This window comes from Martes martes (assembly GCF_963455335.1).
Source record: "Martes martes genome assembly, chromosome: 18".
Taxonomy (NCBI): domain Eukaryota; kingdom Metazoa; phylum Chordata; class Mammalia; order Carnivora; family Mustelidae; genus Martes; species Martes martes.
The window spans coordinates 6,423,667-6,447,071 of NC_137906.1; the positions used below are offsets into that span (position 1 = coordinate 6,423,667).

The window sequence follows — 23,405 nt, forward strand, 5'->3', positions numbered from 1 at the left end:
TCACTCAGGCAGGCACCTGCTACCCTGTATTTCTTGCCCTCATACTCAGTTCAGATCAGCGACTCAGTGGGGTTCTCATTTTATACTTGGGACTGAACGTGTGTCCAGATGCTGGTCTGGTCTCAAAAGAGTCAGATCGGGGGCGCCTGGGTGGCCCAGTGGGTTACAGCCTCTGCCTTCGGCTCAGGTCATGATCTCAGGGTCCTGGGATCGAGCCCCACATTGGGCTCTCTGCTCAAGTGAGGAGCCTGCTTCCTCCTCTCTCTCTCCTTCTGCCTCTCTACTTGTGATCTCTGTCAAATAAATAAATAAAAATCTAAAAAAAAAAAAAGAGTCAGATCCAAGACATTTACCTTTAAAATGGTTACTCTGGGGGCACCTGGGTGGCTCAGTTGTTGAGCCTCTGCCTTTGGCTCAGGTCATGATCCTAGGGTCCTGGGACTGAACCCTGCATTGGGGCTGGGCGGGAAGCCTGCTTCTCCCTCTCCCACTTACCCTGCTTGTATTCCCTCTTAACTGTGTCTCTGTCAAATAAATGAATATAATGTTAAAATAAAATAAATTGGATACTCTATCACTGGGCAGGTATCAATATGTTATATAAACTCAAATTATATGTATGCAAATGACAAGAGATAAAACCAGAAGATAAGCGTGTAAAATAGAGTCTGGCTTGTGTGCTTCCCTAAACATACAATTTCGATCGACCTACAGAAATATGACACAGATTACGTGGACACTAAACTACTTGCACTGATCTATGCTTGTGCATGGAATGCCTTTACTCACCTAGGGAAAACCTATTTATCTTCTAAGATTCAGCCTGAGTGTCACAACCTCTGTGGACCCTTCCTCAGCCCCAAACATATGGCCACGTCCGCCCTGCAATCCCCATTCTGTCTTGTACAGACTAATTTCATTGCATTTATGCCTTGTGTGCATTCATATATATATTACTCCCCACTCAAGTCTCTGGGCTCTTTGAAGACCTGGGTTATACCTTATTTGTCCATGTTTGGATGTGCAACACAGCGAGCACTTGATAAATGCTGGCAGATTATTGTGTGACCGAAAATTTCGTCTTCAAACTGAAGCTAACGAGAATAGACTCCCCTACTTTGGTGGGAGATCACAATTTGGGTTATCTTTTACTGAAGCAGAGTCCATGCCAAAATTGAAGGATTTTAACAACCACCGACCGCCGTGTAATGCCTGCTGATTTGGTGCCAGCTGCTGTTCTAAGTGCTTGCCGCGGACTAGCCCACCTAATCTCCTGCCAGTCCACCAACCCTATGCGAGTCCAGTAAGGGGCGAAAAGGCTGAGGCTGTTCACCTGGAGAACAGGGCCCACATGGACAGATGAAATGAGGAAAGAAATATGGAGGCAGAGGGGCTAGAGAGTGGGGTTCTGCATGCTGTATACTGGGCTGAGGTTTTCACTGCCAGCTGTGACATGGGACCCTGAGACATAACCCATACACAGTATGGGCAGGAGTGTTCATCACACAGGAGCAAGTGTATCATTGCTAAAATGACTAGTAACACTCTCAAATTTCTCAATAAAATGATTAGAAATGCTGGATGTTGTTTCTGGTTCCACAGAAGACAGACCAAATACAGCCATCACATTCCTCTTGCTAATTACAACCAAAACTCCTGCTCAAAATACACGAGGCAACTATCAACAGACCTCTTTCAGGAGGTGGAAAAAAGAAGGCAAACTGGGTAGGGACCTGAGAGAAGACCCAGTGGTGAGTTTCCCAGGTGGTCTGTTTGTTTTGTCTTCTGTTTATCTTGTCTTGGGTAACAGAGCAGTCTACAACAGAAAATGCCAACAAGCCCCCCGCCAACCGCCTCACCTGGAAAAGCACCAAGAAAAGCCCACTCTCTCTAGCTAAATGACCAGGAAGATGCAGGATGGCACTGTTTTGACTATTGCCACCCTACTGCAGGCAAACACCAGGAAAGAACCCATAGTGTTCCTCTTCCCATCAGGTACTGCAGAGACTGTGGGACAAAGCCCTGTTGACCAATGCCCACTCTGCCCCAGCAAAGCACAGGTGACACCTCCCCCGCTTCCCATCAAGCACTGAAGAGACTGGGGAGGAGCCCTACCACCCACAACCTGCACTAACTGAATAATACTAAAAAGAGTATCACACCATGCTGTCTCAAATAGAATGGGAAAAAGGATTCTTTTGGGGGGTTGCCCAAACCCATGACCCTGAGATCAAGACCTGAGCTGAGATCAAGAGTTGGATGCTTAACTGACTGAGCCACCCAGGCACCCCATAGGAAAAGGGATTCTTTAAATATGGGTATGAAGTACTGGGCATGCCACCCCAAGCAGCCCACATGTGAAACCAATCAGCAACAACAAAACAAAAGCTTTGAGAACTGACTATAATGTGGAAAATTCTGATGGTTCAAATTGGCCTCTGGCTAGCATACAAGTGGGTCAGGCCAAGCTAGATCTGCAGAAGTTTCAAAAACTAAATTGCATTTTTGCCTACAAATATGGACCAGAAGGTCCATATTTGACTGCTAAAATAGAAGATATTTATAGGAACTAGAGCCTCAAAACATAATAACCAGAATATATCCAGCCTCAAAACAAAATGTCCAGGATAAAATAAAAAATTATTCCTCATACTAAAAACCAGAAAAACAACTCAAATGAGAAAAGACAATCAACAGATGCCAATGCTGAGGTGACAAGATGTTGGAATTACTGAATAAGGATTTTAGAGCAGGTATCACAAAAATGTTCCAACATGTAATTATAAACACTCTTGAAGGATACTGGAAAACAGAAAGCCTCATCAAAGAAAAAGATATAAAGACCCACATAGACATTTCAGAATGAAAAATTACAGTAAGTGGAAAACTCAAGGATGGAGTTAATAACAAAATGAAGATTTAAAAGAGGAAAGAATCAGTGAACCTGAAGATATATCAGTAGAAATACCCAATCTGAACAACAGAGACAAAACAGAAAAAAAAAAGAACAAGCGCCTACAGGACAATAACAAAAGATCTTACTCCTTTTCCTGGAGTCCTAGGACAGGAAAAAGATTGTGATGCACAAAAAATACTTGAGGAAATGATTCCTGGAAAGATCCCAAATTTGGCAAAGGACACAGACCAATTCAAGAATCTGAGCAAACCTTGGGGCGCCTGGGTGGCTCAGTGGGTTAGAGCCTCTGCCTTCGGCTCAGGTCATGATCCCAGAGTCCTGGGATCGAGCCCCACATCGGGCTCTCTGCTCAGCAGGGAGCGTGCTTCCTCCTCTCTCCCTCTCTCTGCCTGCCTCTCCGCCTACTTGTGATCTCTGCCTGTCAAATAAATAAATAAAATCTTAAAAAAAAAAAAGAATCTGAGCAAACCCTAAATGGATAAACCCCAATAAATCAACACCCAGACACATCAAATGTCTGAAAATAAAAAACAAAGAAAAAGATATTGAAAGGGGCTGGAGGGAATATACAGGGGAAGAACAATTCAAAGGATGATAAATTTCTCATCAGAAACCATGAGGAGAGAAAGAAGTGGCAAACATGTTTTTTAAAGTGCTGCAGGAAAAGAACTGATGATGCATAATTCTATACCCAGTGAATGAAGGTGGAATAAAGACACTATGAGATAAAGGAAAATAAAATGATCTGCCACTGTCAGAACTGCTCTAAAAGAAGTGGTCAGGGGGCGGGGCAGCCTGACTGGCTCTGGCTATAGGGCATGCAACTCTTGATCCTAGGGCTGTGAGTTTGTGCCCTATGTTAGGTGTAGAGATTACTTAGAAACAAAATCTTAAAACAAAACAAAACAAAAAGGATGTGATCAAGGAAAAGTTCTTTAAATGGAAAGGGAATAACAAACTTGAAACATCAGGAATGAAGGAAAAAAGCATTTTTAGTGTAATATCTAGGTGAATGTAATCTCTTGAATCTTTAAAGTTATGTTTCATAGATGAAAGCAAAATTATTACATCATCTCATGAGGTTCTCAATGTATGCAGAGATAATATTCAAGACTACAATCTCATAAAGAAAGGGAAAAGGGATGTAAAGGTGGTAAAGTTTCTACATTCCACATGAACTGCTGAAAAGGTTAATACTACTAAATTATCATAAGTATGTATAATATAACCTCTATAGCAACCACCAAAAATCTATAAAATGAGGGCTACATTAAAAGTCTAGAAATATTAAAGTGGCATACTAAAAAATGTTCAAGTATCCCACAATAGGGCAAGAAAAAGGAAAGACAGGTAAAAAAACAAAAAACAAAAAACAAAAAAAACCCAGAGGGAACAAAGAGAAAACAAGTAAAATTGCAGACTTAAATCCTAACCAATCAAAATTTTTATTATATGTAAACTATCTAAATAGACCGATTTGAAAAAATGGATTGTCAGGGTGCCTGGGTGGTTCAGTCAGTTAGGTGTCTGACTCTTGATTTCGGCTCAGGTCATGATCTCAGGGTCATCGTGAGATCAAATCCAGTGTTAGGCTCGGTGCTGAGCATGGGGCCTGTTTGAGATTCTCTCTCTCCCTCTCCCTGCCCCCATGCTCACGCTTTAAATAAACAAACAAACAAATAAATAATAAAAAAAAAACAGACTGTCGAATTTAAAAACAAAGGAAAACACTATGTCACACAAAATGGCAGATTAGGAAGCTCTTCACCAAAGCAACCGCTGAGCTGGGAAAAGTGATTATAGCCGACAATTTTGGAACTCTGGAACCTGACCAGAAACTTTTAACCACCACAGAAATCCTTATAAAATAAAGGGAGAGGCTGCTGATTTTTCACAAGTGAGCAGCATGTGAAAGAAAACCAGCCAATATCCCCCATTCCTCAGCCAGACAAGCTGCCACTCTATGGACAGCAGCCTGCACTCCTGAGGAAGCTGGCTGATGCCGGGGCAGGCCGTGGAAATCCTGTCCTTCATAAATTTAGGGTTACCCATTTAGGACAGTCTGATGGATCCCTGAGGACCAGGACGGATGCTTCAGTTAGACCCCTGAGCAGCAAACAGCTTCCCCTGGGGGGCATCTATCTTATTTGAAGAGACAGAATCCCCTTCCCCTGCTTCCCAATTTAGAGTCCGGCACTTAGGGACACCTCTGTCAGGTTGCTTACTCACCTAGAGAAAATGAAACCGAAGCTTCAGGGGTCATACAAAAACAAAAATACACACTTTGCAAAAATCGGTTGGAAAGGTAACACCCAATTCCAGCCCTCGACAAGCAAGAAATTAGCAATTCCCGATGACTAAGAAAATCGCCTTTGGAGACATTGAGAACGTACAATTCTCAACCAAAAATTATAAAACACACAAAGAAACGGCAAAGTATGGCCTCTCCACTGGGGAAAAAAAAAAAAAAAGAATTTGACGGAAACCAGGCCCCAAGGAAGCCCAGACATCGTGCTTACTAAAGGCGACCTGGAAGCCAACCATCGTCCCCGTGTTCCGTGAGCTCCGGAAACCACAGACAAAGAACTAAAGGCGATCAGAAAACAACAGATGAAGAAAACGAGAGTATCTATGAGAAGAAAGAATTAAGCAAAGGAACCAGAAAGAAACTGCGGACTGGAAAGTCCGTTAAATGCAAAGCTCGGGAGAGGGGTCCAGCAGCAGATCTGAGAAGTAAGAGAAAAGAGCAGCAAACCTGAAGATAGGCCCTTTGAAAGGATCGAGGCCGAGGACAAGAAAACTGAAGGAAGACACGGAACAAGCCCGAAAAACCCGTGGCAGGGCCGCAGGAGCGCAGAGGGCGGGGTGACGGGGACCGCTGTGGAGGACCCGGCCCCTCCCTAGAAGGAAGAGGCAAACCCGACCGCTCCGCGCCCAAGCGGCGGTCGCGAATTCGGTTGAACACACCGGAAGTGGAGGACTGGCGGGGGGGGGGGAGCGAATGCCACGAGTTCGGGTTCCGGTAGCGAGTTCGGATTCGGGTAGCGTGAGATAACGCACGGCGGCACATAGGGCTGCCCCGCGAAGACATAAAACGCGGTCCCAGAGCTTCCAAGGCACGTCCTGTTTGACGAGGGCACTTAGGAGCCACGTAAACAGCCCTGGTCACCGGGGGGCGGGGGGGACAGCGGACCACCGCCCGCTAAAAGAGTGCCAAGAACAGAACCATGAAGAGAGACCTAGAGCTGGGCTGAGGAGCAGAAACCAGGGAGGGAGCAGCAAGCAGATGTGGCCTCGAGGAGCCCACGGGGGCACAGGAACGAGTGGCCGGGGTGATGGTTAAACAGCAAGCGCGGCGGACCTACTAGGCGCCAAACTGCCTTCCCATTATGACGTGCCCCGCCGACCCAGACGCACCTCAGCCGGGTGGGAAGCGCCGGCGGCCGGCCCGGAAGCGAGCCTCGAGGGCCCGCGTGGAAGGGGCTTACCTGACTGCGCACCTCCAGGGGGTGGCCCAACCGCGGCCCCAGCGAGCGGCCAGCCCAGGCGGCTGCGGCCCAGGAGGCCCCGTCGTACTCCCGCCTCCTCAGCCTCCCGGGACAGCCGGCCCCCGAGCAGGGGGAAAGCCGCGTGCTCCCGCCATGCACCGCGCGCGTGCGCGCGTCTTGCGTCACTGCGGACGACTCCCGCGAGAGCGGGCACGCGGAGCCGGTTGCCAGGCAACCGGGCTCCGTTGCTGGCTCCGCGCAGTGGGTATCGGGAGTCTTGGGTCTGAGCGGGAAGAGCGTGTGGTGAGGTTCCCGCCCTTGGTCTTCGCCTTGCAGACGTGCGGAATCCAGTTCGATGAATCTTTCCTGCAGGATGGGGTGATCTATTCAGTTCCAGGAACCCACGTCCCCTAGGGCAGTGGTTGCCTCCAAGGCCGTGACTGAGAGCCCAAATCCCCCCCAGCCCTGCCTTGTGCGGGTGCAGGCTCTTTCGGGGACCACCCCTCCCTCGGGAAACTGAGCACCTGTCCGTAGCCGGACCTTTCTCAGGGTTGAGTCGTTGGGTGTTCGTTTTGTTCCCTTGTAAATCCCCCAGACCTTTGTGAAGACTGCCTGGACAACGGCACATTTACACTGAAGCCAGACCTAACGGGCACTTTTTTTTTTTTTTTTTAAACAGTTGGTAAGGGGTGTTTCCCACGCCCCCACCCCCAACCCTCAACCATTCTGTCCCAAGGTCTGGCTAAAACTGAGCAGCTAACACCTGTTCTACCAGTCTCAGCATTAAAGAGAAGCCCTTTCTGGGGGTGGGGGTGCCAGACTCTGGAATTCCTTCCTCTTACCCCAGACTGATTTTGTCACCTCTCTCGCTCCTTCATTTTATTGGGAATAGTTCACATTCCTCCCAATTCTACAAATACACTTTTCATCCTCATTCCAGCCTGTAGGTCTTTCTGGCTCTAACCGGCAGCTCTCTCTGGCTCCTTTTCCTTTCCCCAATAGCTCGGCTTTCATGACCCATCGCTTCCGTTCTCCCTTTAGTGAGTTTTCTCTTTGCCCTTTTGGCCAGTCTCCATCCCATGTGAAACCAGGCTGTGTCTTTTCTCCAGTCTGGCTGATTCTAAACGTCGCTGGTGAAAAACGAAGAACCGTGCCCTCCTTCCTCCATAAATGCATCTTTTCTAAAAGCGCTGGGCTCCGACTGCAGACTGGAAATTGTTTATCCATTCTGTGAGCTTGCTGTCATATTAACTACAGCATTTCCCCCAAACTTCCTAAAGTCTGCCACAGACTTGCTACTCAATCCCATTCTACTTTTAGTAAATAATTTCACCTACATCTATTTGCTCCCTACACAAAGGGAGGTGTCCCAGCCCTCCCTTTGTGGCTGGCTGCCAGAAACCGCAGGGGAGTTTCCCTCTACCATTCTATGTTTCTAGCGAAGGAAGACCTAAAGACGCAGTTAAACCTGAGTGGTTTTATTATTATTTTTGAGAGAAAGAGAGAGAGAGAGTACAAGTGGGGGGCAGAGCAGAGGGAGAGGGACAAGCAGACTCTGCACTGAGCACAGAGCCTGACACAGAGCCTGACTCGGGGCTTGATGCCATGACCCTGAGATCATGACCTGAGCCCAAACCAAAAGTCAGATGCTTAACCTACTGAGGCATTCAGGTGCCCCCAACCTGAGTGTGTTTATGCTAGGTTTGATGACGAGTGGAAAGTCACAGGAAAATGTGATCGGATGAAGGAAAGTGTGAGCTGAGTGCAATAAACTTGGGAAATCTGTTCAGATTGTTCTCGGCATCCCTCACGTGGAGATAAGGATGTTCCTTGCCTCCAGAGTAAGGAGGGTACCTCTCACATGGCCTGCTTCACAGGAAGGTCAGAAAGTCCTTCCCCGACATGCCATTTCTCAATTTCCCTCAACTTCAAATATTCAATATGCCGAAGTGCCATATTGAATATCAGCATGTCCCAAACCCTGTCAAAAGAAAACAGTCCTGATAAAAATGAAATTTCCTTTGTTTCTTGTCCCCATGGCACCCCCTCCCTTTTTTCCTAGAAGCAACTACTACCATAAATTTTATATCTGTATGTGTGTGTGTGTGTGTGTGTGTGTGTGTGTGTCCAAAAAACGTAACATTTTGAGTGTTTAGATATCCCATAATTTCCTCACTGGCTTATAACTCCATCTGTCATACACTGTTGCAGAGAGACAGAAACAGATCTGAGGGGTTGGGGAGAGGGGTGAGTAGGGAGTGACTGCTAATAGGTTTTCTTCTGGGGAGATGAAAATTTTTGGGAACCAGATGGAGGGGGTGGTTGCATGACAGTGTGAATGTCCAAAATGCACTAAATGGTTAATTTTATGTTAATCTTACCTCAATTTAGCAAAAGCAATAGGAAGGCACTGAAAGATTTTAAGAAGGGAGGGTGACAAGAACAGATGTAACTTCAGGAATGATGGTTCCTCTAGCTGCAGAATGAGAATGGTTTGGTAGGGGGCAGAGCTCGGTAGGTGGGAGACAGAGAAGTCTATCGAGGTTATTTAGATGAGACCTGGTAGCTAGTGTCACACCACACCCCTGCTTACGATCCCCACCATAAAGCCTCCAATCTTTCCAATGGCACTTGCGACCTTCTATGATTTGGCACTGAGTTTGGCCACCCTCTGTCAGCACAGACATCTGTCATGATCAGTGTTCCAACGTCTCTCACAATGCCTTTAGCTTTGCCTGGAGTATTTTCCCCCTCTCCCTCCCCCACTGCCAACTTTTTTTTTTAGGGCTTTTAAAAATTTTTTATAAATTTTTTATAGTGAGCAGGGAGGAGGGGAGAGGTAAAGGGACAAGCAGACTCTGCGCTGAGGGCAGAGCGTGACATGGGGCTCAATCCCAGGACCCTGAAAGCATGACCTGAGCCAAAGTCAAGTGCTTAACTGACTGAACCACCCAGGTGCCCCTGCCCCAATGCCAACTTTTACATATTCTTCACGTTTCAGTTTAAATGTCATTTGCTGATGGGAGCTTCCCCTGACCTGCTTGAACGTACTAGGTCCCTTGCTGTGTCCTCCTTTTCATACCTCTTGGGTTCTACATCCCACTGGTTCCGTGCCAGCTGCTCCAACTTGACTGCAAGCTCCCCGAGGCCAGGTGTGTCCCTGCCACTGTAGCCCTCATGCCTTTCAATGCGGTGGATGTGAAATAAGAATCTGCAGGATGAATGAATGAATCCACATCTCAAGCAGAGTGCTACAGCCTTCCTCCTCTTTCTGCCATGCTTTAATCTCTATCTCCTCTTTGTTTTAGCTTTGAAGCATGTTTCTTAAAAACACTTCTCTTGAAACCATTACCTCCTAAAGCTATTGTCCCGTTCTTCTCTTTCCTTTGACTACTGCTGGGTGTCTTGAGTGTCCACCTTTTTCACACGTATACTCCAGTTTCTAATGCACCTATCTTCCTTCCAAGTTTGGAAGGTCCTTAAAGAAAGGACCAGCTCTTATTTTTCTCCCTCTCGTCTCCTGCATACAACAGGAACTCCGCAATTCTTGCTGAGTTGACAGAATTCGAGAGGGCATGCCTATTGTAATATTAGTCATTTTCAACCACATAGGAATTGAATAAAATTTAGTTTTCAAAATTTATTTCCAATGTTGGTCTTGTAGGGGACAAGTCTGTCCACTCACCAGTGGTTCTTCAGAAAGAACAGGCTTACTCTTGCCTTCTGCTGCGGGGAACAGTAAACCCCAGCTGCAGGCAAGGGGTCCCCATTTCTGTATTAATCTGGATCATCTTCCCGCCGGGCAGTCCTTCTCTCCTAACTTGGTGACTCATTTGGGCAATTCTGCTTATCCTCCCTGGGCTTTCCCCACCTCCCTCCCCCTCCCTTGGATGTCCCCTTGGCTTCATGCACCAGCAGCACGAGCTTGCAGAACATGCGCTGGTGAAGTCTCCACGCATCTAGCCACGCCCACTCATGGGCTCCCCCTACAGATCCTCTGGTAGCCGGGACTTGCTCTGAATCCCGTTAGGACTGGCAGCTTCTGCCCCTGAGCAGCAATTGTCCCAATTTTAAGGTGACCGGTTACTTTTGCATCTTGAGGGTGGAGAAAGGCGTATCCCTAGCCCGAGATGGCAGATTTTAAGCACAGACCTGGGCAAGAAGACGAAAGACAGTATGGATCACTCTGGCATGTTGTGTTTGATCGTTCCCAAGGACAGGAGTGTACAGGGGATGGAACATGACTAAGGAGGGCAGAACCAGGTTCTCTACAGGAGCTGTATTCCTGGCTTTAAGATCTAGTCCCAGAGGTGCAGAGGTTAAGTGGGATTCAACAAACACCAGGACACATGCATAGGCTTTCCGCTGGAACCCCAACCCCAAAACCACGTTGGATGTCAGTCAGCACCACTACTCTCCATTGCCAGGTTGAAGTATTTATTTGAAAAATTGAAAACACAGATGCAATGTATTATACAAAGAAAGGTCTTAATATCATAATAAAAGTATTGTTGGAAGGGAAGAAAAGCCAGTGGCTACCTGCCCTGGGAAGGTAGGCACTCGGTGAAAAATGAAATCCATTTCAAGGACTATTCTAATGGAAAATTGGGGGAAAAGGTTAAAAACAGAACAGAAGAAAAACAAACCCAACCTATCCCTGCGAACCTAAATGTGAGAGTTTGTTATAAGTTACCAGCAAGATGTATCGGAACCCCCGCGGTGTGTCCCTAGTAGTAATCAGCTTCATCTGGGGCCTTCAAACTGAGGTAGTTGAGGGTCACCTGAACGACATGTCTGGAAATGGTCTACTCTCAGAATCGGACCCAACGGCATCTAACCCATGATTTCCCATCGCTTTGGCTCCTGGGGGCGAGAGGCTGTGCCACCGCTGTGGGTTGCTGATCCTGCATTTGGTCTGACCTTGGGAGACGAAGGGGATGTGAGCAGCAGGCAGCCGGCTCGGTTTGCTGCGGCAAAGGCTGGCAGGCCCACGGTGGTGGTTGCCTAGGCTACAGATGGCACGGTCTCCGGGGGACCGAGGACAGCGGAGACGGAGCAGAGCCGGTCTGGCTGAAAGGCCAATGCTGGGATCGAAGGCTTTCATCGGTGGGAAGGATTTCCAGAGGTTTGCACGGGTGGTAGAAGGTAGCGAGAACTTGACCGGTGGCTAAAGACCAGGGTAAGTGGAGCCAGGAGACCCTTCCAGACTAAGGAGCTGGCCAAGAAGAGAGCATTTCCCAGGTTCAAGCTCAGGACGGACCAGCCCCTCCTCGGTGAGAGGCCGAAGCAAACCGATCTGAGGACAAATGACATGCACTGTGACCCCCACGGTACCCGTTTAACCCTGATGTTGACTTAGCAGCTCGAACACTTCCAACATTCTGGACACTGGATTAGGGACTCAGATTCAGGTGGGACCCTAGGGATCCCGCTGTCAGGGCCAGAACAAGCCAACAATCTAAATTACAGTCTAATTTAAACTCCTGACTCAGATATAAAAGAACCCCACAAAAGGCAGGTCTTTTCTATTTTTTTTTTTCTTATTATGTACACACATATCCTTACTCTAGGGAAATTAGAGCAACGGTATTACAAAATTAAATAAGGGATACGGCTGTCTTTTGATCTCTTGTCAGTCCTAAGCCATTCTTTTGTTGTTCTGCCTTGCTGTGTGACCCAATTACACGGATCCACGGGACTTCAGTCACTCATGAAGCTCAGTGATGACTTTAAAAGGCTGTGATGTTCATTTTTAGCCTGAGGAGGTCATCCCCGTTTGAATCAAGTATTTCACACCAAGTATAAACACCCTTGTTTTTTTAGAAAAGCCAAGGTAGGACAATTGGATTTTGGCTAGAAGACGGGCCAGCTCCTAAGGCGAGTGAGGACAAACGTAATTATGCCACATCTGAAGGAAACTTCTGGTGCGAGACGGGATTAGCCTGTGTTCCTCTTTAATCGCTTTCTTCCCTGTCTTACTACTCCGGCTAAGTCCACCAAGGTTTTAACAATCACTGTGGCTTCTTTTTGGAGGAAGTGTTATTTGGAGCATCCCAGAGTGGCCTGATAGAGCAGATTTTTTTCACCACGGGTAATTCAGAGCACGGCAGTTCGGCCGAGATTCTGGAAGGAAGGACTAGTCCGCTGTGGAAATGCTGATCCACTCTGAGAACACACCGATTGGCTTCGTTGGTACAACTGGACCAGCGGCCCCCCACACTACTTCTGAGCCTCGGATGGAAAAACACCGAGCACAAAGAAGTATTAAGCATAAGACGGCTCATTTGCTGTTGACCCCTCTTTATTAGCCCAATGTGGAGATCGCCTGTCTGAGTCTCGGAATCCGAGCTAATGGGAGACTGGTTTTTGAGTGGCCTACTTAGAAAACGCGTGGGGGGGTGGGTGGGAGGTGGGGAAGGACGAGGGTTGATTCACAGTGATCAAACAGGAACCTCGCCACCTGTCACGTAGCAACACTTAGCAATGTTCCTTTGGGACAGGTCCTGGGAAGTACTTGTTGGCTTCTACCTAAGAGTTGCTACAGATAAGGAAGGAAGACACTGTCCGAGATCGGAAGGTCACTTAAACGCTGGGGTCTGTCTGTCTGGAGGTGGACGAGTGTTGTCGGGCTGTCCGCCTCCGGGAAGCTGTTAATGCGTCTTCTGTCCTCATCCTGTCTGGGCAGCACGGGCCCAGGTCGTGCGGCGGGAAGGGCTCGGAGTCAGTGGTCCCCCTTTTCTCGGTTTCCCCGACCCAGGTGCTCTGAGGAACCCGCTCGCCTCAGGGCCCAGGCCGGTAACAGACTGGGAAGCATCTTGGCCTGGTGTCTGATTCTTGAAAACCCATGACCTGGGGCAGCCATGCAGCCCCGCCATCACCACACCTCCAATCCTGATTGCTCAAAGCGTCTCTCTGGAGGCTGCTGCCATTGCCGAACGGAGGTTAGTAATAAATATTAAAGGTACCAAACCAAGCACTGGGTTCTTTCCTGCCGGGAGCAAGTTTGCCTGATGATCTGGCATAAGTCTGCCTGATCTTCCCTTAGGTAGAACATGGAACTATCTTCTTCAGGTTCAAAAGGATGCCCAGGCGGCCAGCTGGAAAAGCCCTCACGCACTCCCTCTCAGGGTCCCGCCCGGGTCTGAAGGGAGGTGGCACGGAAAATTCTTTCCGGGGGAACAAGTGTGGCTACTCTCACCAGCACGCTCGAAGCACGGGATAAGGTTTTTCAGTCTGGTCACCAAAAGTTCCCAAAGCAGGGGTCTCCTGAGGCCTGGGCCGGGTGCACCCTCCTTCCTTTCCCGTGTTCTTCACCCCTGTCACCCAGGAAGGTAGGCAGAGGCTTCTCTGGGCTCTCTCGCTTGAGGAAGGCTCTCCTTCTGCCTTTGGAGGAAGAGTGTGGCCCAGCAGTGGTGCCCACCCTGGGCGGTGGGCTCGTCTGACCCAGACTCGCTCAGCGGGACACTCAGCACGGAGGCTGGCGTGGAGCACCAAGGTGAAGCCTGAGCAGCACCATTGCTGTTAACTGCTGTGGTAGGGGCCCCCGAAGGCTCCGAGCGCCAGGGGTGCTCCCTTGGGGAGAGGTGGCTCTACGAGGGAACACTGGAAGAAGAAATCCCCCCAAAAAAGAAAAAAAAGAAAATCCCAACCAACCACCGTAAGAAGCAGCGGGAAACCCATGGGACTGCCAAGAGAGGGGACAGTTGCCTTGGCGAGCTCGGCCGGGACGCTCCTGCTGCTGTCGGCACAGATGTAGGGCGGCGTCCTGGCTCGCAGCCCCGCCAGCCCTCTGACGCTCATGAGTTGGTGCAGATGGTGAAACAGAAAAGGCTGAGGAGAAAACAGAGAAGAAAAGGCGTGAGGCGGCCCCCCACCAGGGATCTCGGAAACAGCCAGCCCCTTGGACGAGGACGCTGAGCGTCTACGGGGTCCAATGGCAGGCGGGGTGGGGAGGCAGGTCCTCTCTGTGAGGGGTGGCCCTGGTCCTCCCCTCCTCTGTGGAAGGCCACTGGGGTCCTGGGCACTGGACAACGCGGGTGGTGTGGCTGCCACTGGGATCCCCCACCCCGACCCCAAGGCTTAGGACATGCTGGGGAATAACACACACACAGATGGGCCACAAGATTTACACTCGGACGTGTGGGGCGTTGGCGTGGCTCTATTCTTTTCCGGCGACCGGTTCATGCAATGCAGGTGGGGACGTTTCTGTTCCTGAAAGACAACGATAATTTTTTTTTTTTAAGATTTTATTTATTTGACAGAGAGAGATAAAGAGAGATCACAAGTAGGCAGAGAGAGAGGGGGAAGCAGGCTCCCCACTGAGCAGAGAGCCCGAAACGGGGCTCGATCCCAGGACCCTGAAACCATGACCTGAGCTGAAGGCAGAGGCTTAACCCACTGAGCCACCCAGGCGCCCCTGACGACGATAATTTTTGCTTCCTAGCACTGCACGTGTGCACACACTCGTTTCACCCACAAAAACAGCCACCACGTTGGGCTCCCCAATACCTCACGCTCATAACCGTCTATTCCCTGAGTTACGTGTCTGGGAATGACCGGTATGCATCTGTGGTTGGCTCCCAGAGTCAGTCAAGACAACGAGGACAGGCAGTCCTGGTCGTGATCGAGTGGGCCACTTTGGGCACGTGGAAAAGCAGCAGACTCCGGGTGATAATGCCTCTCTGGGCCATTTCTAGCCCCTGACCCTTTCTCTCATGGGCCATTGTTCCTCACTGCTGGCTCTGGTCAGTCAGGCTTGCAATCCCCTTGGCTTTTCACTGACCGCCATCTGTTTGTTCACTACTCAACTCTACGCGCGCCAGGCTAAGTGGGCCTGGAAGGGAATGGCGTCGAGTGACGAGTCCACTGGTCAACGTTAAGGTCTTGAGAGGTGACAACAAAAGCTTTCAATTCACCTCAAATTATACGACTTTTGGGGCTCGAAGGTTGTTTCCAACTGAAGAGAACTCATGCTCTGTGAGTCAAGAGCGGGGAGTCAGTGACCCGAAGGGCGACTCATTCTGTCACGTCTGAGGGGAAGGCCCTCCTACACGCACCCGCCCCTCATGGCGCCCACGCAGGCCCTCAGACAGGCCCACCTTCTTCCCAGCCCTCGGCAACACCAGCGAGTTCGTAGTGCTTTTTTCGAAGCTCTCCCAGTTTTTGACGCTCCTTCTGCAGGTCATTCTCCAGCTCCAGCACCCGGACCTGGGGGAAGAGTGGAATTTTCTTTTGAGCGGCGATCTGACAAGGGTCTCCCTTTGACTTCATCCCTCTCCTCCTCTGATATCGTCCATCCTCTCCCATTCACCCATCGATCCCAGTGGCTCTTCCGTTTCCTCATGGGGACCCTCTCCTAGAGGGGATGCGTTAGAGCCCCAATGCCTGAATGGGAGTAGGGCTCATCTCACGCCCCACGGACATCAGCTCCGACATCTAGCCTATCTGTGTGGCGTGCTCCCAACCAGTTCCCCTTCTGCTGCAATCCCGCTCTCCTGGAAATCCAGGCAAGAGCCAAGCTCAGATGCTTCTGGTATCTCTATGGGGCTGTTACAACTTAGGGTTATCATCATACAGGAAAGAGCAGTCTTACCAAGGAAGAGGCTGATTCCTGGCTACCCCTACTCCTCATTAATTCATTTTACTGATTTATTTATTAATTCAAGAAATGTCTGCTGAGCACCCGTCACGTACCCCGGGCTCTGCGGTAGGTGGGGGAGACACGGCGGTGCGCAGACAGACAAGGTCCCTGCTTCCCTTGTAGGGGAAGATACACACTCAGGGACAAGAACAGATCAGACTGTAAGGAACATGATAGGGTCATGTGATAAAGGCCAAGGGTGATCAGCAAACGCTATTCAGGCAGGTGGGTACGGGGAGAACAGAAAGGAGCCCATGTGGCTGATGCACGAGAGGGGAGAGGGTCATGAGAGTGGGCTAGGAGTTTGGGGGTTAGCTCTGAGTATGAGAGGAAAGCCACTGGGAGATTTCAAACAGAGATGTGACCTGCTGTCATTTATGCCTTCAAAAATACTAGAACCTGAACAAACCGTGTGCGGCGGGGGGGTCGGGAGAGTGGAAGCAACTAGACCCAGTTAGGTGGTTCCTTTTTTTCTTTTCAAATTGTTTATTATGGAAAACATATGGAGAGAAGGGGATGATCTGATGAGCCCCATCATGTGCCTTTCCCCGAGTTCCTCCAACCGTCAACCCAGGGCTGGACCAGCCTCAGCAATGCCCTTTCCTATTCTCTGCCCCCAACTGCCCCGCCACCTGGCCCTGCCATGGGACCACATGGATACAAATCCTCGCACGCATTGTAGTAGTTCGGGAGAGAGACAATGGTGGCTTCGGCTGGGTTAGGGAGATGGGAAAGTGGGGGAAGGTTCAGGCTTGGACAGTTGGGAGTTGACAGGACCCGCTAGGGAACTGGATGTAGAAGGGAGAGGGGGAAGGGAGGACCCAAGGATGACTCCTGGGTCTAAGCACCCAGGTGTGGCAGGGGGTGGGGTGGGGGTTCTAGCTACTGAGGCAAAGAAAACAAGGAGTTGGGCAGATTAGGTAGGAGGGAAACCGGGAGCCCTGGTTTGGACCCATTAAGTTGGAGACATATTCGGCCTCAAGTGGAAAGATCAAGTAGGCATTTGGACAATCACAGAGCTCAAGGAGAAGATCAAGGCCAGAGAGAAGAATCTGGTACTTATCAGCATAGAGATGGAACCCGCAGTCAAGAGGGATTGGAGGAGCCCAGTAACCACGACAGTGTAGACGGCGGGGACTCACACCTGACCTCAGACCTTTCAGTATTTGGCCATGTGACTCTTCCTAAAAATGCTGAGTGACCCATGTAGAGACTTTAACAGTCTCCATCTGAACTTGACCCCAAGACTGGGGTCAGTAATTTCAGGACAAGGATGTCAGGTCTTTTTTTCAGGATCCCACTGATTCCCGTTTCCCCACATGCCAGAACTTTACAACCAACCAGGAGGAAGGGCATCGCCTTCGATGGGTCCTCAGTGACTTGGTTTTTCTTCTTTAAACCAAGGTCATACACAAATAATTCATATCAGATTTTTTTTTAAATTGCCAAAAAAACAAAAACAAAACAGAAACGGACTCATAAATACAGAGAACTGGTGGTGGCCAGAGGGGAAGAGGGTGGGGGAACGGTGGAGGGGATTAAGAGGTACATTACCAGATAAGTAAGTCATGGGGATGAAAGGTACAGCATAGGGAATGTAGTCAGTAACAGGGTCATGACGTTGCATGGTGACAGACGGTGACTACACTAATCGCGGTGAGCACTGAGTAATACACAGAATTGTCAAATCACTACACGTACGCCGGAAAATAATGTAACACTGGATGTCAGCTCTACTTAAAAAAAAAAAAAAAATTCATCCATTGTTAAGACATTAAATGCTAGTTGACATCTGCTAGGAGATCCCTGATGGTAACAGTGAGGGGGACACCAGTCTGAGACCAGTGAGCAGGAGTTAAGATTCTGAGTTTAACCCACCATCTGTCTCCACCTCCATTGTCCCTTCCAAGCGTCATTTATATTCATTCCTGGGCTCCTGGGTCCATCTCTGTTTGTTTCCGCCCCAAGTCTCTCCCCCACTGGCTTCTTTCCATGGGGATAATATTGGGGTCGGTGTCCCCGGGAACTGATCGAGCAGACTCAGAAGTGGGGAATCCTACCTGGGAATCCATCTCCTGGCGTTTGATCTGGGTCAGTGTCATGCTGGAGAAGTCCATGTTGTCTGCAAGGGCGGAGGGAAGGCCTCGTCAGGGGACGCCCCTGGCCGAGAGTCAGCCGATGCCGGCGCTCTGCTGAAATGCTTGGTTCGCCAGTTCCCAAAACACGTGAGAAAGTCACCGATGGACAGACGGGGAGGAAGTGCCCTGACGGGGTAACAAGGACTGGACCACCCCTCACCAACCCCCCCACCCCGCCCCTGTCCTGCCCCGCCCAGAGACAACCAGGCCTGCAGAGTCACGCCTTTGAATCCAGAGAAATCGCTAAATGAAAAATCTACCTTAAGGCCTGTTGCTATGGTGACACAAAGAGCACGCGCGTGCGGTGTCCCACCTTACGAGAAAGTGAGTACGCGTGGAGAGAAGATGAACGAGAGAGAATGTGGGAAACAGGATTGTGGGAAACGGGGAACATGAAGAGCAGCTGAATGGGATGGATACGAGAAGCACCGCTCCGGGGAGGCTACCTGTCTCCTCGATCTGTGATTTGCCCGAGATGGTGGAGGCCACAACGGTGGCGGTGGCCTGGTTCACACCGCGGGAGGCCTGCTGCAGCTGGGCCAGGTTTGGACTGTCCTTGTCAGCCTTCACCTGCCAGGACCACGCAGAGTTAGGGTCACACAGCATATGGCGGCAAGGACGGAGTCAAATAAGTGGGTCCCCACGGTTCTTTTTTTTTTTTTTTTGGTCCCCACGGTTCTTGACAAACATAACGGGATCCTCTGCGGTCGCTCATTGACTTATTCCAGACTGCTGCCTACAGGGGTGCCTGTTGTGGCCCGGTCCGTTGAGGGTCCGCCTCTCGCTTTTGGCTCAGGTCATGATCTCAGGATTGGGAGATCGAGCCCCGCGTCAGGCTCCGCGCTCAGCGGGGAGTCTGCTGGAGAAGTCTCTCTCTCTCTCTCCCTGTCCCTCTGCCCGTTTCCCACGTGGGCACATGCACGTTCTCATTCTCTCAAATAAATTTTTAAAAAAAGATGTTATTTGTCAGAGAGAGAGAGTGAGAGAGCACCAGCAGGGGGAGCAGCAGGCTCCCCGCGGAGCAGAGAGCCCGATATGGGCCCCGATCTCAGGACCCTGGGATCACGACCTGAGCCGAAGGCAGACGCTTCAGTGACTCAGCCACCTAGGCGTCCCCAAATTAATAAATCTGTAAAAAAAATTGCTACTACAGGGTCAGCTCCTGGCATATCTCTAATATGCAAAAATTACTCCTGGCTTATTTGCTTGAGAGCCTCAGACACTAGCTTTATTGGTTCTTGTGATAAATCGCTCCAGTTGTGGAAATTAATTTGGGACAGCACTAAACAAGGATGATAAGGACGCTCCCCGGGGTACTATAAAACTCACAGCCGGATTTCGGTAACAAGCGCTGTATTACGATTAGTTGGGGGTAATGGTTCGAATCTGGAGGCTCTTCAGTAGAGTCAGACATTGGCTGTGGAACCTCGGAGCCGAGCCAGGGAACCAGCTCATGGCACTGACCTATTTCTTATTTAAGTGCTCCTTGAAGGTCCTCATTGCTAATCAGAGGTCGGCATGGCTCGGACCCTCAAGGGCCACTTGTCACAGAAGCCATGAGAGCCAAGAGTAGCCCAAGAGGGGCTCCTTGCTGACTGAGGAAAAGGCTCTCAGAGGAGGGTAGGAGGAGACCCTCGAGAGGCAGAATTTTAACCTGGGACCTCATCTGCCGGGACCCTGGACAAATCATCTGTTTTTTGGGTAGGTTCCACGGGCCGAGTGTTCTCCAAGCTCGTTAGACCTTAGGGGGTCCTGTGCGGATCCTACCTTAGAGGCGGCCACAAGCTGGGCCGTGCTCGCAGCGATTTCATGTGAACACACCATCAGTTCCTCAAACTTCCCTCTGCCTTGCACCACCAGATCGGCTGCATCCCTGGTAGACAGGAAGGGACAACACAAAGTATGTCACAGACAGCCGCCACCCCTTATGATCCCACCTCCAGACCGCGCCCGTCACCCTGGCTACTCAGGGAGCCTAGCCGGCCTGCTGGCCCCATCCCTGGGCAACCCCAGGAGATCTGGGCTCCCTGTTAAACTTTCAGTCCTGTTGACTTCCCTACCTACAGTTCTTTTCTTTTCTTTTTTAAAAAGACTTTATTTATTTATTTGACAGAGAGAGAGAGAGAGACAGATCACAAGTAGGGAGAGAGAGAGAGAGAGAGAGAAGGAAACAGGCTTCCTGCTGAGCAGAGAGCCCGATGCAGGACTCGATCCCAGGACCCTGGGATCATGACCCGAGCCGAAGGCAGAGGCTTTAACCCACTGAGCCAACCAGGCACCCCCACAGCTCTTTTCTAAGGAGCAGACTTTTTTCAGTCGGATGTTGTCTGGGATGGGCCAGTTGGGAGTGGGGCTGAGGAGCCCTGGGAGTGCCAGGCACTTACACCATGACGGTCGCTCCCCAGCCTACAGCTTTGGAAGCGGAGATGAGTCCTTCCGTCCATCGAGAATTCTTGGCGTAAAACTCTTTCGGCGAGGCGGTGCCCTAAGGAAGTGAAAGGTGATAATGACCAGCTTTTCTCCAGGGCCTCCCATGCCCCAGGTGCTTTTTTTTTTTTTTTTTAAGATTTTATTTATTTATTTGACAGAGAGAGAGAGAGAGAGAGAGAGCACAAGTAAGCAGAGCAGCAGCAGGCAGAGGGAGAGAGAGAAGCAGGCTCTCCGCCAAGCAGGGAGCCTGATTCGGGGCTCGATCCCAGCACCCTGGGATCATGACCCGAGCTGAAGGCAGCCGCTTAACCAACTGCGCCACCCAGGTGCCCCGCCCCAGGTGCTTTTAAGCCCATTCCTCCCACTGCGCCCTCACGCTAATCCCAAGACGAAAGCATTATCATCCCATTTTACAGATGGGCAGACGAAGACTCAGAAAAGCAAAGATCCTTTTCCCAAGTTCACGCAGGAGATAGGCGGAAGTAAACCCTAGGCGTCTCTGACTCCAACGCCCGTGGCATTTCTCTTGTAACCCCATTTCCATGTTGTGTAGATGAGAATCGGAATCTATTCACATGCGCCTAGGACAATGTGATCCAAGAGGAGTCTAACCTTCGCCACCATTTGCCAAGAGAAGAGAGTAACCCAGTGAATCAATGAGGCAAATTATGTCTCCTCGGGATTTCAACATGCTCTCATGCTGTGGAAGTGTCTGTTAGTCTCGGAAGCCACAGGTCCTCCTTACTCAGCCCCTCTCGGCACTGATAAAAAGCACCACCACCACAGAGATGGCTGCCTTCTTTCCGGGATGGTGTTCTGGCTCCAGGATCGCTCCCTGGGCCTCTCCCTCCTGAGCGGCAGCTGCACACAGGGTGTGAGAAGGAAACACCAGCAGAGGAGGGAGAAAGCCCAGGGAACCCTTCGATCACGGCCTGTCTGGGAATAACTGTCCGCTGACTCTGCCTCGGGAAGGAGACATGACCGCGCCCACTGGCAAAGGTCAGGAACCAGGCCGGCCCTATCCATGTGCCCCATTTTCCAAAGCTCTCCCTTCCTCTGAGGGCCCAGGCCTGCAATGCACATGGGCTTTCCAGAGCAGGTTCCCACGATGTCGCCTGGCTTAATGACCCAGCAGCTAAAGGCTGAGGCTGACTGCCCCTTGGGGGCCCGGCAGCGCCCCAGCTTCTTTCCAAGGGCATCTATGCTCGGCTGTGAGAGGCAGTGTGCCCTCAGATGCGCACACGGCATTGAGAGGGCAGCACCCGCGGATTTCGCTGAATGTGGATGAGTGTATCGAGTAGATGTAGCCTCTTGGTGAACCAGGAGTCTGTGAATGATGTCTGCTCCCCCCGTCCAGGGGTCCTCACCCATGCTTACCCGGCCACTCTCCACTATCTCTCTCTGGAGGTCCTTCGAGGCCACGATCAAGACCTGAATAGCTTGCATTAGGCTCGTACAGGAACCAAGGATCCTAGGAGGGGAAAAAAAAAAAAAAAAAAGTTAGGGACACAAAAAAGAAACTGAGAATAATGAAGGAATCTGTTCTGTTTTTCAGGCCTAAACACAGGCAAACTTGGGGTGGGAAAGGCAGTGGGGAATACACCTTCCCGGAAAGGCACGTGAGTAGGGAGACTCGACTGGGGACAGTTACGTGATGATTCTCTGGGTTTCTCTTCCCCTAAAATGCAACAGCGATATTATCCCCAAGAACACCATTATCGACGACTACACGGACTTGGCCGCTGCCCGGGGCTGCTACTGTTCTAATTCGTATAATCCACTGCAGGATACGCTCATCCTCATCACCTAGGTGCCTGCCCCCACACGGCTCAGACTGACCTTTCATTCACCTCCAATTTGACTCCCGTGTCTCCAGCTCGGGATTTGCTGAGCATCTCCTGTTGAAAAGAAGCAGGGTTTCTCAACACGCGGTGGGTACCGGGCATTCACTGGTACCCTGAGACACCTTGTGTCCGACATCCTGGGGCAGCTGAGAAACTCAAATCCAGAAGGGCCCATCCACGCCCTGGTGAGTCAGGGAAAGAATCCAGACTTCCGATCTCTTCAGTGGGAAGCAGCCGCAGCAGGCTGACTCTACCATCTGGGAGTGTCCATCCTCGGCTGATGTGTGCACAGAATTCTGAGAGCTGAGGCACCCCGCCAGTGAAGGGGGGGGGCAGCCGTTCCCAGGTCCCCCCCCACTGGTACTCGCACCAAGGTGAGCAGACTGAGTCTTCTACCAGGAATGCTATGGGACCTCTCCAGGGCCGCCCACTCAGCTCTTCCCCGGGACAACCGCGTCTGCTGACTGCACGGGTGCCCGCCGCAAAGATAAATGTGCATTAAATCCTTCAACTCTTCCCACACCCCTCCGAGGCATGTCCTATTACCACTGCCCCATGATGCAGAAACGGAACCTGAGCGAGCGTCGTGGACCGACCTATCCCCAGGGACGCCGGATGAACCAACACCAAAGTCGGGGAGGGTCTTCTCACTTTTTAATCCCTGGGGGATCCTGGGGGATGTGGGTTTCGGGTGGGCTCAGAGCGGGGCTTGGGAGCCTTCACGACCAAGTCAGAGACATCCAATGGGCAGTGTCCCCACAAGAGCCTGGCTTTAGGAGACTGCCAGATGCTTCCATACCTCGATTCTGGCCGTAGCAGTTTCGATGGCAGCTGACGTGGCAGCCATCTCCTTGTCCACCAGGTCCCCCAGCTCCTCCTGTTTGATGTCCAGGCCTCTGGGCAGGAGCTCCTGGGAACAGCATCACAAATGCTGCAATGACCCTTTGA

General features: G+C 50.5%; 1 protein-coding gene across 1 annotated transcript in view; it reads right to left on the reverse strand.

Moving 5' to 3' along the window:
• Nucleotides 1-10,825: 10,825 nt before the first annotated feature.
• HIP1 (huntingtin interacting protein 1) overlaps nt 10,826-23,405 on the reverse strand; it is a 141,561-nt gene continuing 128,981 nt past the window's right edge. Inside the window, exons 23-32 of the mRNA XM_080830730.1 lie at nt 23,257-23,367; nt 22,453-22,511; nt 21,991-22,084; nt 20,568-20,668; nt 19,951-20,056; nt 18,630-18,753; nt 18,106-18,167; nt 15,504-15,612; nt 14,535-14,616; nt 10,826-14,235 (exon numbers count right to left, since the gene is read on the reverse strand). Coding sequence (XP_080686856.1) covers nt 14,564-14,616; nt 15,504-15,612; nt 18,106-18,167; nt 18,630-18,753; nt 19,951-20,056; nt 20,568-20,668; nt 21,991-22,084; nt 22,453-22,511; nt 23,257-23,367 — 819 coding nt within the window. The 3' untranslated portion in view covers nt 10,826-14,235; nt 14,535-14,563. The remainder of the gene's footprint in view (nt 14,236-14,534; nt 14,617-15,503; nt 15,613-18,105; nt 18,168-18,629; nt 18,754-19,950; nt 20,057-20,567; nt 20,669-21,990; nt 22,085-22,452; nt 22,512-23,256; nt 23,368-23,405) is intronic.